Genomic DNA, 18,303 nt, shown 5'->3' on the forward strand with positions numbered 1-18,303 from the left:
CATATAAAAATAGGGGGAAATAGAGACTTCAGTCTATAAATAGATTGTCTTATACATTGCTTATCTTTTTATTAGTTGGTTCCCACAATAGGAACTTTCCTTTAGTAAAGCTCTTAACTCTACTGATGTTGACAATAAACTTTTAAGTGGCTTGTAAAGACCAATTTAGCCCATAATGTATCTTAACTATAGAACTATACTATAGCTTACACTTGGATTTAAGGAAAGTAACTATGAAGGTAAATTGTCCAAGTACATACAGTGATTCAAGGTATAGGTTGTGAAAGGAGAGGTGTGTATTTGCAATTAGACTTATGTCCATGTATGTGTATAGGAGATGGAGAGATCTGTGTAGTAGGCACAGTTGAAGAAAACGTGCTATTGGCTATTCCTATAAAGCATTTTATGGATCTAAAGGTGGAGCAATATTGAAATAGGGATTGAACATTTTCACCGCAAATGGTACCTCAGTAACTGATAGGCCATGTGGTCAATGCTGAAAATCTTGAGTTGATGTTTACATATGATTTGGCGATATCCCGCTTATACATGGCTTTCCTTTTCTCCGCTTAAGGACCTGTCCTACACAGGAATAATATTGCAGACTATGCGCTCAGTGCAGGGACCACTGCTATGAATGCACAGAGGCTCCTAAGAGCAACAAAACTGAAGAAACCCATTCTCCTGGAGGGTTCCCCTGGTGTTGGCAAGACAAGTTTGGTGGGAGCATTAGCAAAGGCTTCAGGAAATACCCTTGTTAGGATCAACTTGTCAGAGCAAACGGTAAGTTCAGTCATCCTGCAGCTGATGGAGATAGCTATAGATAGTAATATCTGTGTCAATTTATAATTTTCTAATCAGAAAGGGTTATATTATCAGTATCCTCAAATTTTTCTTTCTTTTTTTGGAGACAGAGTCTCATTCTGTTGCCTAGGCTGGAGTGCAGTGGCATGATTCTCCTGCCTCAGTCTCCTGAGTCACTAGGATTACAGATGTTTGCCACCACGCCTGGCTGATTTTTATATTTTTAGTAGAGACTGGGTTTCATCGTCTTGGCCAGGCTGGTCTCAAACTCCTTATGTCAATTGATCCAGGCCTTGGCCCCCTCAAAATTGTTGGGATTACAGGCGAAAGTCATGGTGCCTGGCCTGTATCTTCAAATATTTCATATCATAATAAGGACCACAGCAACATGACCTTCCAAACTAAATCATCTTTGGATTTGTTAATTGCTGACACCTAAAATATTAAATCTCTGCATGCTTTATTCTAATTCTCTTTTGAGAGAGAATTATCTATCTACTTTGGTATTTATTGTACTATAACCCCACTTAATTTTTTGCTTAAATTAAAAAAAAAAGAAATAAAATTACTTTCAACAATCAAAGGAAAATATGGTACAGATGACAAATTGAATCAGAATCCTTTGGAATGGGGTTTTGTTGCTTTTTAAGCCCGTCAATTGAAGTCCAAGTTCAGCCAATGTTCCGAACTATTAATCTAGAGCACCAGCTCAAATTGATTGATATATGAGCATGTTGAGAAAGTTCTTAGGCTATGTTTGGGCTGCTAGTAAACAGAGCTGGGATTGGTTAGTTCATCCTGGGTGTAGGAAGGAAGAGTAGTGGTACCAGCCCCAAGTATTTGTCATTTCAGATTTAGGGTGTTAGAATCCAGTTGATTTTTTAAGTAATACTGGCTTTTCTCCATTTCTTCCCCTTTCAAAGGACATCACAGACCTGTTTGGAGCAGATCTACCTGTTGAAGGTGGCAAGGGAGGAGAGTTTGCCTGGCGTGATGGCCCCTTACTGGCAGCTTTGAAGGCAGGCCATTGGGTGGTGTTGGATGAGGTGAGGGGCCTGTTTGTTGTGCCCAAGATGGATCATGTGTGTGAGGAGCAGTCATACTTTTCACAGCTCCAGGGCATTTCTCAGTGGATCATCTCGCTGATGACTTTTCTCTAATGGAAAGATCCTCCGTAGTTTCCTTTAAGAATAAGGAGGATCACTTGGCAGAATACACATACAGACGCCCCTGTACATAATAAAACCTACAAACTCTTCCACTGTTTAAAATTATCCTTCAGAGGAAAACTGATTGTCACTAGTTTAGTCTCTAGCAGGTTTGCTGTTTCTGCATTTATTTCAGAGGCATTTTACAAAGAGTGTCAACCACCTCATGTTTTATTAGTGCACCAGAAAGACTGAGGAAAGACATGCAAAATGACCTACCAAAATGAGAAAATGATCAGGTGTAAGTGCATATTGGGTAAATTATGCATCAGAAGAAAGAGCAGAGCATAAAACATGCTAAATACTGAATCTCTGACAGCTGGTGATATGGAGCTGGGTCAGTTTGGGGTGTACAGTATTCACGAAAAGGCTAGAAATATTTGTGGAGCTGAAATGATTTGAGTGATGTGTCACAGGTGAGACTTTGGACACAGGCTGCAACAGGTTCCCCAGGTTCAGACTCCTGGATCCGAACATCAGAGAGGGTGCTGTGGGACTCCTGTCTGCTGAGCTTTCTGCCTTTTATTCTTGGGATAACAAGGAGAGGGAATTTTTTTTTTTTTTTTTTTTTTAAACAGAATGTCTGATAGAATATATATTAGCCAGGAAAAGAGAAAGCCTAGTTTTAAAGCTGAAGGCTACTGACCATACTTAGCATTTAGTGGAATTGTATTCAGGGACTGCCAGTCATTCTAGATTTACAAACACATCTAAGAGCAGCTTTCTGTTTGGGAATATACAGAGGTGTTTGTGCTTGGTAGTGCTTATGTAAACATGACACTTGAAATTCTAATGTAGTATGCTTTGATTTTTACCGTTTGTATTTTATTAATTTGTATTTTCCCAATCTCCTTTTTTTTTCTATATTACCAACAAACCACACATGCTTCCCATCCCTGAGCTCTGAACTGCTCATCTGAAGACCTCCATTCAGCTCTTTTCATTTCTGGCACAAGATCCCCTTGTAATTGCTCTTGTTTACAGAGTTGGTGGAAATTAGTTGTATTGACTCACTTTGTGTTGTTTATATCCTGACTTTGAATCCCTTTGGAGATTTTATTCAGTGTTTGAAATGGGAAAGTATTTAAAGAGTTAGCAAACCTTATCTATTCTCTACAATTAGTGTTACCTGTCTTTTTCTTTACTTTACTTTTTTTTTTTTTTTTTAAAGGCAGAGTCTTGGTCTGTCACCCAGGCTGGAGTGCAGTGGTGCATTCTTGGCTCAATGTAACTTCCTCCTCCCGGGTGAATCTCCTGCCTCAGCCACCTGAGTATCTGGGATTACAGGTGTGCGTCACCACACCTAAGTTTTATATTTTTATTAGAGACAAGGTTTTGCCATGTTGGGCCAGCTGGTCTTGAACTCTTGGCTTCAAGTGATCCACCTGCCTTAGCCTTCCAAAGTGCTGGGATTGTAGGTGTTAGCTACCATGCCTGGCCAATTAGTGTTATGTATCTTAAAAACTCAGATTGTGAAAATGAAATATCTGTGTATTGGCAAAAAATTTTTAAGTTTTTACTTACAGAGCAGGTTAATACAGGTGCATATAATGGATACAGTTTAATTTTTAAGAAGATTTTTAACTTTAAAATATAATTTGAGCATTTATTTAGTTTGAAGATTATTAATGTGTGTATATATATATAACATATACATATGTGTATATACACATATGTAAATATTATATAAAATACCAGCCAAAATCTCTTTAACATACATGTGAAATAAAGAATAATAGAATTGGACCAGGAACAGTGGCTCATGCCCATAATTCTAACATTGAGAGGCTAAAGTTAGAGAATTACTTGAGCCCAGGACTTGGGACCTTCCAGGACAACATAGCAACACCTTGGCTCTACCAAAAAAAAATTAGCTGAGTGTGGTGATGCATGCCTGTGGTCACAGCTGTGCAGCAGGCTGAGGTGGGAGGATCTCTTGAGCCCTGGAGATGGAGGTTGCGGTGAGCCATGATCGTGCCACTGCACTCCAGCCTGGGTGACAGAGTGAAACCCTATCTCAGAAGCAAAACAGAAGAATAATAGAATGAATACAAACAACTCATAACTCAGCCTAAAATATAGAAGGTTATCAATATTGTTTGAAATTCCACCTTCTGAAGATAATGCCACCTTTCTTTGCTGCGTATTATCCCCCTGCTTTTTGTTGCAGTTGTACAGCATATTTGAGACAAATATATGTACTTTCTTTTTTAAATAGCTTAACCTGGCTTCTCAGTCTGTATTGGAAGGACTCAATGCTTGTTTTGACCACCGAGGAGAAATCTACGTGCCTGAGTTAGGAATGAGCTTTCAAGTTCAGCATGAGAAGACGAAGATTTTTGGGTGTCAAAATCCTTTTAGACAAGGAGGTGGGAGGAAAGGCTTGCCCAGGTCTTTCCTTAACAGATTCACTCAGGTAAGATTTGCTGTTGCCACAGAGACCAAAGATAGACTGTGAGGGTAGAAGACTACTATCATGAAGCCTTTAAGGATGTTCACTGTGAGAATTAGCTTAACAATACTCTTTCTTGTCCTTATGTGATCAATAGTAATGTGACTGATTCCCATCATTGCTTCTGTCCGTCTTTTGTCCCAGAACACTAGATGTGTTAACAGTTGGAAGAAAGTTCCCCAGCCTCTTTAGGATTCTAAAGCCTTTATTCTTACTTGCAGAGTGGTACATGTGTTTGTGTATGCTTACTTATTTTAACAGCAGGTTTTCAGAGTTTGGCCAATGTAGGGGTTTGGAAACGCCTCTAAATTTCTTTAGTGTCATTGCCCCTTATGATTAGGAATTTGCTGAGTATCTTTTAAGAAGGTTTCATTGGGCACGGTGGCTCATGCATGTAATCCCAGCACTTTGAGAGACTGAAGTGCACAGATCACCTGAGGTCAGGAGTTTGAGACCAGCCTGGTCAACATGGCGAAAACCCGTCTCTACTAAAAATACAAAAATTAGCTGGGCGTGGTGGTGGGTGCTTGTAATCCCAGCTACTCAGGAGGCTGAGGCATGAGAATTGCTTGAACCTGGGAGGAAGAGGTTGCAGTGAGCTGAGGTTGTGCCACCGCACTGCAGCCTGGGCAACAGAGTGAGACTCCATCTCAAAAAAAAAGACCAAAAAACAAAAAGAATGGTTGTATTAAGAAAATTTTCAGGCTGGGTGCAGTGGCTTGTGCCTGTAATCCCAGCATTTTGGGAGGCCGAGGCAGATGGATCATAAGGTCAGGAATCCAAGACCAGCCTGGCCAAAATGATGAAACCTCATCTCTATTAAAAATACAAAAATTAGCTGGGCGTGGTGGCGGGCACCTGTAATCCCAGCTACTCAGGAGGCTGAGGCAGAGAATTTCTTAAACCCGGGAGGCAGAGGTTGCAGTGAGTCAATACTGTACCACTGCACTCCAGCCTGGGTAACAAAAGCAAAACTCTGTCTCAAAAAAAAAAAAAAAAAAAAAAAAATTCAAACATAGGGAAAAGTTGAATGAATTTTATTGTGAATACTCATATCTACCACCCAGATTTAAAAGCATTTTACATTATATATAAGAAATTTTTAATAACATAGTTTTTATTAAAACACATGATATGCCCACCTCAGGCTTCCAGAGTGCTGGGATTACAGGCATTAGCCACTGTGCCCGGCCTAATAACAGTTTTTAAAACATAAATTGCATATATCTTTTTTCTTTTTTTTTTTTTAAGATGGAGTCTCACTCTGTTGCCCAGGCTGGAGTGCTGTGGCTTGATTTTGGCTCACTACAGCTCCTGCCTCCTGGGTTCAAGTGATTTTCCTGTCTCAGCCTCCCAAGTAGCTGGGATTGTAGGCATGCGCCACCACACCCAGCTAATTTTTGTATTTTTAGTAGAGACGGGGTTTCACCATGTTGGCCAGGATGGTCTTGATCTCTTGACCTCGTGATTCACCAGCCTCGGCCTCCCAAAGTGCTGGGTTTTCAGGTGTGAGCCACCGCGCCCAGCCTTTTTTTTCTTTAATTTACTAGAATAGACCTTAAAAACAGAACCTCTACTGTGCCCTATTAAGATTTTATGATTCTTTTTCCTCAAAATGCAAAAAAAGAAATTTCTGTAACTGAAAATCATATATATTTCTTGTGTATTGTTACTTGGTGTTAAAGATTTTACATGATGAGACATAGTAGTCATTTCTAGTGTTTGGTAAAGAGAAACAAAAGCGTTTCTTCATGTTATTTTTGGATTTTCTAGGTCTTTGTTGATCCCCTTACAGTAATTGACATGGAGTTCATTGCCAGTACTTTGTTTCCAGCCATTGAGAAAAATATTGTTAAGAAAATGGTTGCCTTCAATAACCAAGTAAGTACCTACATGTATTGGTTCTTTCTTTTTCTTGCTGTATTTGAAACCAGCATTTTTTCAACATAGGGTTCTACCAAATTATCAGGATCTCTAACTAAAAACAATTACTTTGAATTCTACAGGTTTCTAGTGGAAGGCACACTACATAGTGGAGGCTTCCAGTAGTTTATTTCTGTGTTGTGGCTACCAGTGTTACTGCTTAGAGAGTATGCCTGGCATTTCGAAATCTTGAGAAAGAGGCATCTGAATCAAGCCTGTTAATTCTTGTTTCAGATTACATATGCTTTTGTGGTACGTTCCTAGTACTTAGTGCACTGCCTGGTAGCAAGCAGGATATGTTTCCCAATCAGGATGTTTTCTTTCTAGATTGATCATGAAGTGACTGTTGAGAAGAAATGGGGGCAAAAAGGAGGACCCTGGGAATTCAACCTACGGGACCTTTTCCGCTGGTGTCAGTTGATGCTGGTTGACCAGTCCCCTGGGTGTTATGATCCTGGTCAGCATGTGTTTTTGGTCTATGGTGAAAGAATGAGAACCGAGGGAGACAAAAAAAAGGTGAGTTTCACATTTGCTGTTTGTATTTCTTTCCATCCAAAAGTTGATTTCCTGTGGGTGAGAAAGGATATACTCACACTAGTAGCAGACTTTTTCTTTTTCTTTTTTTTTTTGAGATGGAGTTTTGCTCTTGTTTCCCAGGCTGGAGTGCAATGGTACAATCTCAGCTAACTGCAACCTCCACCTCTCAGGTTCAAGTGATTCTCCTGCCTCAGCCTCCCAAGTAGCTGGGATTACAGGCATGAGTCACCAGGCCCGGCTAATTTTTTATATTTAGTAGAAACGGGGTTTCACCATGGTGGTCAGGCCGATCTCGAATATCCATCCACCTCAGCTTCCCAAAGTGTTGGGATTACAGGCATGAACCACCATGCCCAGCTAGCAAGCCTGTTAAAGCTGCTTCAAAATTTAAAGGTTAAAAGAACAGACTAAATGTTTTCCTATCTTGGGGTCCCATAACATAGAGTAACTTGCTTTAGAGGACATAATTTGCTGATCTATTCAAATCTATTCTGCTACCCATTCCATGTTTTTTTGTTTTGTTTTGTTTTGTTTTGTTTTGTTTTGAGGGAGAGTCTCACTTAGTTGCCTAGGCTGGAATGCAGTGGCACAATGCTGGTTCACTGTAGCCTTGACCTCCTAGGCTCAAGGGATCTTCCTACCCCAGCCCACTGATAAGCTGGGATTACAGGCACGTACCACCACACTCAGCTAATTTTTGTATTTTTAGTAGAGACAGGGTTTCACCATGTTGGCCAGGATGGTCTCCTGACGTCGTCATCCACCCACTTCAACTTCCCAAAGGGCTGGAATTACAGTCATGAGCCACTGCGTCTAGCCGAAGTTTGATTTTATAGAGCTAAACCAAAGAGCTAGATTGGGAAAATATTTGTAATTTGGTTTTTTTCAAATGGAGTCTCCCTCTGTTGCCCAGGCTGGAGTGTAGTGCACTGGGCAATCTTGGCTCACTGCAACCTCTGCCTCCTGGGTTCAAGCGATTCTCCTGCCTCGACCTCCTGGTAGCAATATTTGTAATTTTAACCCTCTGGTAAAACATCAGGGATTGAGATTGTATGGGTTAGTGTGGAACATGAGGTCATGTATCACCTGAACTCAGAGGTAGGTGACAGGAATGCTTTCCTGTACTGCTTTTAGTTTCACAGTCCAATGTTTGATACTGATTATGATTTTATCTATATTATTTTTATTTTTGTACTTCAGTGCAGTATTCAATTATTATGTGAGTATTGCCGCTTTTTAGAAAAATCATTTTGTATGCTTTTTTTCTTGACTCTAATTTTCCCTCCCGTTATGGGCTAAATTAATGTTTTTTATATACCTGTATCCACCTCCACCATTACTCTTAGATTTTTGAAAGAGATCCAAAATCAAAGAGAGTTAACAGAACATTATCTAATAGTATTACTGCTGACGAAAGGATAACAAAGTAAATAATTGATCAGAGGAATAAATTTGGTTTTCATATCCGCATAAGTGTTTGGAGGGTTAACATGTTTTTGGAGGCAGACTGGCTTAGATTTAAAATCAGTCACCAACCATGGGCAAATTCAGTAACTCTTGTGAGTTTTATCTATATAAAATGGACATGATGACCATTTTACATGGGTATGAAGAACAGAAATAATCTCCCAAAGTACTTAATACAGTGTTTGGGTCATAGCAGACGGGCAATAAATGGTCATTACTGTTGTCCTCTTTTTAGATAGTGTTGATGAAAGCAAACAAGTCTTTTTTGTCTCTAGATTTCAATACTACAGAGTCCATGGCTTCAATTTAATTTATGGTGCATTCTCACTGAAATCTCAGATAGTTTGGGATATGACTGCTATGTTCTCAATCTCAAATTTACTTTCATTCCAAAGAATTAAATAAATGCAGTCGATTTTTTTTTATAAGAAAAATTCAAAAGGTTAAGGAAATTGTGCCCAGCGTCCTTAGAATAGTGACTCTTATCACTGTGCTTGTTTTCTAGAAAGTTTGCCTAAGAATTAGGTGGAGTGATTTGTGTTTTTATAGCATTATCTTCTTCCTTTAGGTCATTGCTGTATTCAAGGATGTGTTTGGTTCAAATTCCAACCCATACATGGGAACCAGACTATTTCATATCACTCCCTATGATGTTCAGGTAAGGAGACTAGGATAATCCTCTATCCTTTGACATTTTTTAATGGTTTCTACTGCTCCCACTACCGGCACACTTATAAAATCTCATTGGCATATCTTTGCAGCTGGGCTACTCGGTCCTTTCCCGTGGCAGCTGTGTTCCTCACCCGTCCCGCCATCCTCTGTTGCTCCTGCACCAGTCATTCCAGTCTATGGAGTCAATCATGAAGTGTGTGCAGATGAGCTGGATGGTCATCCTGGTTGGCCCAGCCTCTGTGGGCAAGACCACCCTGGTCCAGCTTCTGGCACACCTTACTGGCCACACATTAAAGATCATGGCTATGAACAGTGCAATGGATACTACTGAGCTGCTTGGTGGATTTGAGCAGGTAACCAGTCTGCCTTCATATTTTTGGACAAAGCATAATAAACCATGTGGTCTGACTGTGGGTCTTCTGTGTTGGTAGTGAGTACAGAAAACAGTATTCTTTGACCCTGTGATGAGTTCATGTCCTCTGGAAATTGCAGGTTGATCTTATACGACCTTGGAGGCAGCTGCTGGAGAAGGTGGAGGGTGCTGTAAGGGCACTGTTGAGGGATAGCCTCCTTATCAGTGCTGACGATGCAGAAGTAGTGCTGCGAGCCTGGAGTCACTTCCTTCTGACTTATAAGCCTAAGTGTCTTGGAGAAGGCGGTAAAACTATCACGATGGAGATTGTCAACAAACTGGAAGCAGTGTTATTGCTTATGCAGCGACTCAACAATAAAATCAACTCATACTCCAAGGCAGGTATGTATATTTGGATCTCTGTATCAGGCACTTACCATTGCCTGTATTGTGTCCATTTACACGTAATAGATTTACAAATATAATGCTCACATTTTATATTAATTTAATGATTACTAACAATCAGAACTTGTGGGAAAGTTTGGCCTACAAAGTAAAATGAGGCTGAGATAAAGTATTCAGAATAGTCGATCCTAAAAAATCAGATAGGAAAAAAATTGCTTACCACACTTTATGGTTTATTTCGTGTGTAATCACCTATAATGATAAAACAGCATGTAAAACTTTTATTATTATTGGCTGTTTTTTTTTTTACTCGGTAATTTCTCAGGAAATTGAGCATTTTAAACTGAAGAATAGGAGTCCGAATTCATAGGATGCGTTTATTCATTTATGTGGAGATGGAAGAAATGCATCATTCTGTATGCCATCCAATTAACATGGAAACTTCTCTCATTCTGTGGTGCCACTTTCTGAGTGGTGGTGAGCATGCCCTTAGGGAGGATTCAACCTAAAGGCCCATAGGCTGGATCTGTCACTATGCTTGTTATTCTTTATTTCCAAAGCCTGCTTGTAACTGATTACAGAATGTTGATTCATTATGGCTGAAGAAATCAGACATCCCACTTCTAGCCCAGCAAACATTTTATCTGTGGCTGTGGACCACTCATTTACTTTCTTCATTGTTGATTTGATCTATCATTTCTCACTTTAAGCCTGCCATTTGAACTTGAAATCCTTTACTCATTCACTCAAATTAATTATAAAAGATATCCAATGGAGCTACGTATCATATATTTTTTAATGGATATTATAAAACTCATCGAATTATGAGTATTGCAAACACTGTACTGAATATATGTACGTTTAATCACCACGACAACACTGCATTATAGGAAGGATTATATACATCTAATAGATGAGGAAATGAATGTTCATAGAGATGAAATTACTTGCCTGCAGTCTTACAGTTAGCAAGTGGTTGGCCCAGGGTGTTTTTTCGGGGGTGGGGTGGGGGAATGTTTCTGGGGAGAATCCAGAAACAAGGGGCTAAAAGGTTTTGAATCCAAGCCTCCTCCAAAGCCGTTAATCTAGTGAGTGTGTAAGTCTTTCCTAAGTCAGTTAGAAATTAAATAATAGGGTTAGTTCTCACAGCTTATTCCCAATACTACTATTTATTTAGGATTGGCTGTTTCATATTGAGTAATTTCTTAGGGTTATTAATAGAGTGAAAGGACTAAGCAATTTGTCTGCTATTTTACATTTGGCTAAAACTTTTTAACTGTATCTTTTGATGTTTCTCTGAACTTGTATGACTTTTAAAATACAGTTCCCACTATGTTCATACTTTTTCTGAGATAGTCTCACTCTGTTGCCAAGGCTAGAGTGCAGCAGTGTGATCACAGCTCACTATAGCCTTGACCCCCTGGGCTCAAGCAATCCTCCCACCTCAGTCAGCCTCCTGAGTAGCTGGGACTACAGGCATTTGCCACTATGCTTGGCTAATTTTTAAATTTTTTTTAGAGGTGGGTTCTTGCTACGTTCCCTAGGCTGATCTTGAATACCTGGGCTCAAGTGATCCCCTGCTTTGACCTTCCAAAGTGTTGGGATTACAGGTGTGAGCCACTGTACCCAGCCACTTTTAAGCTTTTTAAGATCAGATCTAGAGTATACTTTACTGTAGGGCTGGATTAGCCTCACTATTGAAGCATGACCTGGGTAGCATCTCTACTGAATGTCCTTGTAGTCAGTGAGTTCTCTTCAATTCGTCTGGTGGGAACTAGAATGATACTCAGCACAGTTTGAACTCTGGGAATTATTCAGCTTGCATTTCCCCAGGAATTGTCCTTTCTTTGGCAGTTTTTCTAAGGCCCTTACTGAGATTTTTGGAGTTCTTTCTCTGAGTAATTTCCTCCGCTTAAGTACTCTGTTCTTCATTCAAGTTGCCTTAGCCACCCTGAGCTCTACTCTGTCTGTTCAACTCCATGAACTCCCTGATGTGTTTGGGTTCCCCCTCCCTGCTTTGCAATCCAGAAATTGATTCCAGGAAGAAAGCCAGGGCAATTATGGGGCTTCACCTGATTTTTTTTCTTTCCCTCACGTATCACAGTCTTGTGCTGCCTATTGTCCAATACTAAAGCGTATGTTTCACATATTTTGCCCAGTTTTCTAGTCATTAATTAACAATGGTAGATTAAGTCTAAACGTTCTTACTACCTCATCTTTAGAAGTAGAAATGCAATGTATATTACCTTGTATATGAAAAATGGTCATAAAACAATTTCCAACCAAAAAGCTCTATTGAAAAATTTCTAGGGAAGGGCTATATAAACTACAGTGCACTTGGCAAGTAATTGCCAGTTATTATTATAATCATATGATATGCTCATTATAAAGGAAGCCCAGTTTGTATTGTGTGAAGTTATAACACTTTCATTTAGTATAAATGCACTGATAGGTGGGAAACATCCTCCTTCTGCCATTTGACAAACCGTAATACAGAAAAATCATATGCCACTTCTGTTACCCTAGAGTCAGCCCTGAGTAGCTATTAATTCAGAGAGCCGTTAAGAAGTATTTTCTGTCTTAAACTTAACTTTCCTATCTGTGTTTAAATAGAAGCAAAACATTCTTCTATTTATTCTATTATGAAATCTTAAAAAAAAAAACTGGGCTAGAAGTATCAAGCTTCCTTTTCATAAACTTAATTCTTGGTTTGAAGTTAAGTGCTGTGGATGGTGATTCTTCGCTGTGACATTTCAGAGTTTGCCAAACTTGTTGAAGAGTTCCGAAGCTTTGGTGTGAAGCTTACGCAGTCAGCCAGTGGCCGTAGCCATGGCACGTTCGAATGGGTTGACAGCATGTTGGTTCAGGCCCTGAAGTCTGGAGACTGGCTTCTGATGGATAATGTTAACTTCTGCAAGTAAGAACCTTATGCCTTGTCGTGAATGGTTCAGCTTGAAATCTGAGTGTGCTTGTCAAAGTAGAGAACCAGATAAGAGTGCTGGTATTTTGAAGCTACCTTTTTTCTTAATTACATAGGCATCCTCAACCATATTCTGTAAACTTCGCCCTATGGTGGACAGTGGTAGTTTATCATTAGACAACTATAAGATTTCAGCTCTGTATGATAATTTTGAGCCGAACCAAAGGCTAACAAAATTGGATTACTTTTCCCAGCAACCTCCTTTGAGTTAGGCCTTTTAATATCAGAAGTCTTCTTTTTTTTTGTTAGAGTTTCTTCGGTGCAGTTTTTTCTAATGCAGGGTCTGACACAAGGCAGGCATTTAGTAAACGGGCATCAGTGATACAGCGATTCAACCATGTATCATTTTTGATCTTACAGTAAGGTAAAGGACAATTGTGAAACTACTGTACATATGTAGTTACCATAATAGAAGCTATTACAAGTTACATGATGGCCATTTTTTGTGGAGCATTTATCTAACTGTTACAAATTGAAATCCAGTCACCTTAAATGGATTTGATAATGTTGTGGGATGGGGGGCAGGAAAGGAAAAAGTGAAAAGGTTATAGTGCAAGGAACTTATTAGCATTTTCTTTAATTTTATTCAAAAATATCTTGAGTATTTACTGTGTACAAGGCCCTGGGCTATGTTCCTTGGGGAGTGAGAAGGGAAATGAATGGGGAGTATACTTTGGAAGGAGATCACTACTGTATCTGGGTAAGTGATTGTGCCAAAAGGAAATGTGGGTCAAAAGCATTTGGAGGCCAGGTGCAGTGGCTCATGCATGTAATCCCAGCACTTTGGGAGGCTGAGGTGGGCGGATTATGAGGTCAGGAGTTTGAGACCAGCCTGACCAACATAGTGAATGCCCGTCTCTACTAAAAAGACAAAAAATTAGCTGGGCATGGTGACAGGCACGTGTAATCCTAGTTACTCAGGAGGCTGAGGCAGGAAAATTGCTTGAACCCAGGAGGCAGAGGTTGCAGTGAGCAGAGATTGTATACCAGCCTGGGTGACAGCGCGAGACTCTATCTCAAAAAAAAAGGCATTTGAGTCCCGGGCATGGAAGGAAAGAAGAGTCAATGCAGCATGTCGGCCTATTCACCATTTGAATTCTGTCTGTGCAGCCCATCAGTATTGGATCGTTTGAATGCTTTGCTTGAACCTGGAGGTGTCCTCACAATTAGTGAGAGAGGAATGATAGATGGATCCACTCCCACGATAACACCAAATCCCAATTTCAGGTATTTATGTCTCTTACATTTCTGCCTCAGAATCTGGACAGCCTCAGTAGCAGAGGTAGACATTCGTTAAGACTTCCTTACATATTTTATTTATAAACTGAGTCATGGGCAAGTTCACCATTTAATAATTCACTTAACAAATACTTACTGAGGCTCTACTATTTACCAGGCACTGCTGGGCTCTGGGAACACAGCATAAACAAGAGGTGCGAGGTCTTGGCCTTGCATTGGTGATGAATGTTGGAAGCAGGGATAGGAGTCACATTCCTTTTGCAGTAGTTCATGCAGGACATCACAGTGGCCTAGATGAAGGTGGTCAGATGGGTTAACTTGCTGATGGACATAATGGATTGAGAAAAAGAAGAATCAGGATGACATCTCTGTTTTTGGCTTGAGTAACTGGATAAATGGGGTTGCCATTCATTGAGAAAGGGAAGACTGGTAAAGGAGGAGGTTTAATTCGGGGAGGACCTACAGGGAATCAGCTGTTTACTTTCAGACATGAATGAGAGAGGTGTCAGATAACTAGATGGAGATGTTGATGGGCGTTCAGTATATGAAACCGATTGTTTCAGGAGATGACACTTGCTTCTGTTCTGCTGTCTGTAGTTCAGTTAGAATAATGAATTAGGAGTGCCAACCTTGAGGAATATCTGAAGGTTAGATTTTTAAAGTTCTCAGCACTAAAGGTACACTGGATATATCATACACAGTTCCTTAGGAAAGTAGGCTTAAAGAAAATATTTTGCTATATTGATGCATGTTAGAAGTAAAAGATCCTGCTGGGGGCGGTGGCTCACGCCTGTAATCCCAGAACTTTAGGAGGCTGAGGCGGGCAGATTGCCTGAGCTGAGGAGTTCACAACCAGCCTGGGCAACACAGTGAAACCCTGTCTCTACTGAAATACAAAAAATTAACCAGGCGTGGCAGTGTGTGCCTGTAGTCCCAGCTACTTGTGAGACTGAGGCAGGAGAATTGTGTGAACTTGGGAGGCAAAGTGGCAAAGGTTGCAGTGAACCAAGATCATGCCGTTGCGCTCCAGCCTGGGCAACAAAGTGAGACTCCGTCTCAAAAAAAAAAAAAAGAAAAAGAAGTAAAAGATCCTTGGTGTGAATTCTCTGACAATGAGCTGCATAAAACTTGCCCTCACTGACTCATGCTGAGCTACACCTTTGGTTACACTGGGATTTAAAATAATTATTTTCTTTGAATTGCTGTTTTTCTAGACTTTTCCTTTCAATGGATCCTGTTCATGGAGATATATCCCGAGCTATGAGGAACCGTGGACTGGAAATCTACATTTCAGGAGAAGGGGATGCGAGCACCCCAGACAACCTGGATTTGAAAGTTCTGCTACACAGCCTTGGATTGGTGGGGAACAGTGTATGTGACATCCTCTTGGCTCTACACACAGAGACCCGGAGCACTGTTGTAGGTGAGATGCTTGACTTTTGGGCCTGTGCATAGTTTTAGTCTTGAAGAAATTTGTTATTCCATGGACTATTAGTCAAAGATTTCTTACATTTAGTGTATATAGATAGAAATTATCAGGAAAGCTTGTTAAAAATGTGAATTTCCTGATAGTTTCTATCTATATACACTAAATGTAAGACCCTAAGAATTGGCCGGGCTTGGTGGCTCACACTTGTAATCCCAGCACTTTGGGAGGCCAGTGTGGGCGGATCACTAGGTCTAGAGATTGAAACCATCCTGGCCAACATGGTGAAACCTTGTCTCTACTAAAAATACAAAACTTAGCTGGATGTGGTGGTGTGCGCCTGTAGTCCCAGCTCCTCGGGAGGCTGAGGCAAGAGAATTGCTTGAACCTGGGAGGCGGAGGTTGCAGAGCCTAGATTGCGCCACTGCACTCTAGCCTGGTAATAGAACAAGACTCCATCTCAAAAAAAAAAAAAGACCCCAAGAGATTGTGTTCAGCAGGTAGCAGGTCAGGGCAAGGCACAGAAATCAGTATCTGAAAGATGCTTTCTATGCCATTCTGATGCATGTAAGCAGAGGCTAACCCCTGAGTAATTCTGCTTTAGACACTGAGGTTTATGAAGTTTGCCCCCATCATTTCTCTGGGTCATTAACAGCCTCTTGAAGTTGGAATAAAGAGGAAACTTTGGTTTGTTTAAAGCAGACAGGTGTGACTTTTTCTAAATCTTCAATTATATAAAAAGCAGCAAGATAATAAATGAAGTATTGCTTGTTGGTAACTACTCTGTTAGGTCCCATGCAGATTGCGTATTTAGTCATTACATTAGTTCTGCTAGGCATATGCTTTCATTTTCCAGATAAGACTAAGAGACTTTGGTAATTTATCATTTAAGAATAATGGCTGGAGTTTGCAAATAGGTTTGTAGGCTTTCAAATCCCATGGTCTTTTATGAGGTTACACTCAACTTGTCACCTTCAGTGTGTTTCAGCATTAGATTAAGGGTATACATGACCAGGTTTTATCACATCTGTAAATGAGTCCCCTATAATAAACTGCAGTTAGCCAGAAAGAAACAGGAAGCTAGGAATACAAAGGTTCCCACAGGTCCATTGTGCCTTTGGGGGACTCTAGAGTCTATTTAGAAGGTTTTCTAAAATAAGTATCTGGGTGGGGCTGAGTGGAACAAGGTTTGATGGGAGGGTAGAATTTATCCATTTTCATAGGAGATTTTAAAGACTCTATTGTTTATAGATGGCAATTTTTTTTTAATAGGTTCTCCAACATCTTCTGTATCAACTCTAATCCAGACAGCCATACTAATTGTCCAGTACCTGCAGCGAGGGCTGAGTTTAGACAGAGCCTTTTCTGAAGCATGCTGGGAAGTATATGTCTGTTCCCAGCATTCACCAGCAAACCGGAAGGTACTATGAAGTATTTCAGAAAGTTTCTAAGTTGCAATACCCTACATTATTGAGTACAAGGAAATTATTTTTAAAGATGGCACCCCAGTGACCTGAAACAGTTGACCACTGCAGTTTGCTCTAATAGAGATCTGGTATCCAGGTACTTTGCTGGAAAATAGCTTGAATGTAAATATTCCTTTTTGAAACTTACCTGTCATCAGCAAATGTAGAATTTAACTTGTGTTTTTCATTGAAGAGTATATTAAGAGTTGTGAGGTGGTCACATGAACTCTTACCACTTTATTTGCTGTTTCTTTGGAGAGTATCACTTTTATGTTGGTACCACTGTACTGTGTTTTCATCTCCTAACAGCTTGTACAGGTTTTACTGGAGAAACATGTATCTTCTCTTCGAGCACATGAAACCTGGGGAGACTCCATTCTTGCCATGGGACTGTGGCCAGATTCTGTGCCCTCAGCTCTCTTCGCCACTGAAGATTCTCATCTGTCTATAGTCCGAAGTGATGGACAGATCTTAGCATATTGTCTCAACAGGATAAGCATGAAAACCAGCAGCTGGGCAAGGTCAGTGGAGCCTTCAGCTTTTGTCTCTGGTTTCTTGGCTGATTTTTGCTCTTGCTGGAAATGGTCAGGACACAATATATTTAAGTGGAGCATTCTGTGGCCATTTATTATGCAGCTGTCATAGTTTTGTTCTTTGTGATATTGCTCCCTATTATTTATTAGAAATGTTTAAATTGTCTCTCTGTGGGGGACTCATCTTTCCTCCTTATCGTTCATCCAACATTTGTGAAAGGAGTTTTCTCAGTTATTTGGAATGTGAAATAAAAGGTTATTCTAGTACTGAGTTTGTTCATTCAAATGAATTTCAGGAGTCAGCCTCTTACCTTGCAAGACTTAGAGAAAATTATGCAGTCCTCCAACCCTGAGAACCTGAAATTCAATGCAGTTGAAGTGGATGCTTACTGGATCGATGAACCAGATGTTTTGACCATGGCTGTTAAATTGCTCATAGAAAGAGCAACCAATCAGGATTGGATGCTCAGAGTTAAATGGCTTTATCATTTAGCCAAGAATATACCACAGGGGCTTGGTGAGTAGAACAACTTAATTTGTCCAGTGATGTGATTTATATACACTTATGCTATTTCAGTGCCCCAGGAGCTGTGTTAATGTGTGAGTACACCGTTAAAATTACAGTTGGGAGATCTCCTAGGAAGAAATTTGTGATCTAGCGTTACTGTTCGGGAGCAAGTCTGTATGTGGATGTGTCACAAGATAAACTTTGGTTTCCATGATATCCTTAGCATTTCAGGACATATTCACCTTTCTAACACATTCAAAAGGAAAGCGTACTATATTATTTTAGTTTTCAGTTTTGAATATCTGCTTTTTGTGCTGTACTACTGTTGCAG

At 40.1% G+C, this 18,303-nt stretch overlaps 1 protein-coding gene across 3 annotated transcripts in view; it reads left to right on the forward strand.

Moving 5' to 3' along the window:
• Positions 1-18,303, forward strand: part of MDN1 (midasin AAA ATPase 1) — a 168,256-nt gene that overhangs the window by 82,556 nt on the left and 67,397 nt on the right. For all 3 annotated transcript variants that reach the window (XR_010336665.1, XM_064360839.1, XM_021665546.2), the window contains exons 36-49: positions 575-783; positions 1,728-1,850; positions 4,231-4,428; positions 6,238-6,345; positions 6,715-6,903; positions 8,960-9,049; positions 9,153-9,416; positions 9,556-9,817; positions 12,578-12,737; positions 13,911-14,027; positions 15,254-15,462; positions 16,738-16,886; positions 17,241-17,452; positions 17,761-17,981. Coding sequence is in view for 2 of the 3 variants with exons in the window: in XM_064360839.1 (XP_064216909.1) it covers positions 575-783; positions 1,728-1,850; positions 4,231-4,428; positions 6,238-6,345; positions 6,715-6,903; positions 8,960-9,049; positions 9,153-9,416; positions 9,556-9,817; positions 12,578-12,737; positions 13,911-14,027; positions 15,254-15,462; positions 16,738-16,886; positions 17,241-17,452; positions 17,761-17,981 (2,511 nt within the window). In the remaining variant the exon portion in view is untranslated. The remainder of the gene's footprint in view (positions 1-574; positions 784-1,727; positions 1,851-4,230; positions 4,429-6,237; positions 6,346-6,714; positions 6,904-8,959; positions 9,050-9,152; positions 9,417-9,555; positions 9,818-12,577; positions 12,738-13,910; positions 14,028-15,253; positions 15,463-16,737; positions 16,887-17,240; positions 17,453-17,760; positions 17,982-18,303) is intronic.

Source organism: Aotus nancymaae, unplaced genomic scaffold (genome assembly GCF_030222135.1).
Source record: "Aotus nancymaae isolate 86718 unplaced genomic scaffold, 86718_ANA_hifiasm-v0.15.2.pri h1tg000040l, whole genome shotgun sequence".
NCBI classification, from domain to species: Eukaryota; Metazoa; Chordata; class Mammalia; order Primates; family Aotidae; genus Aotus; species Aotus nancymaae.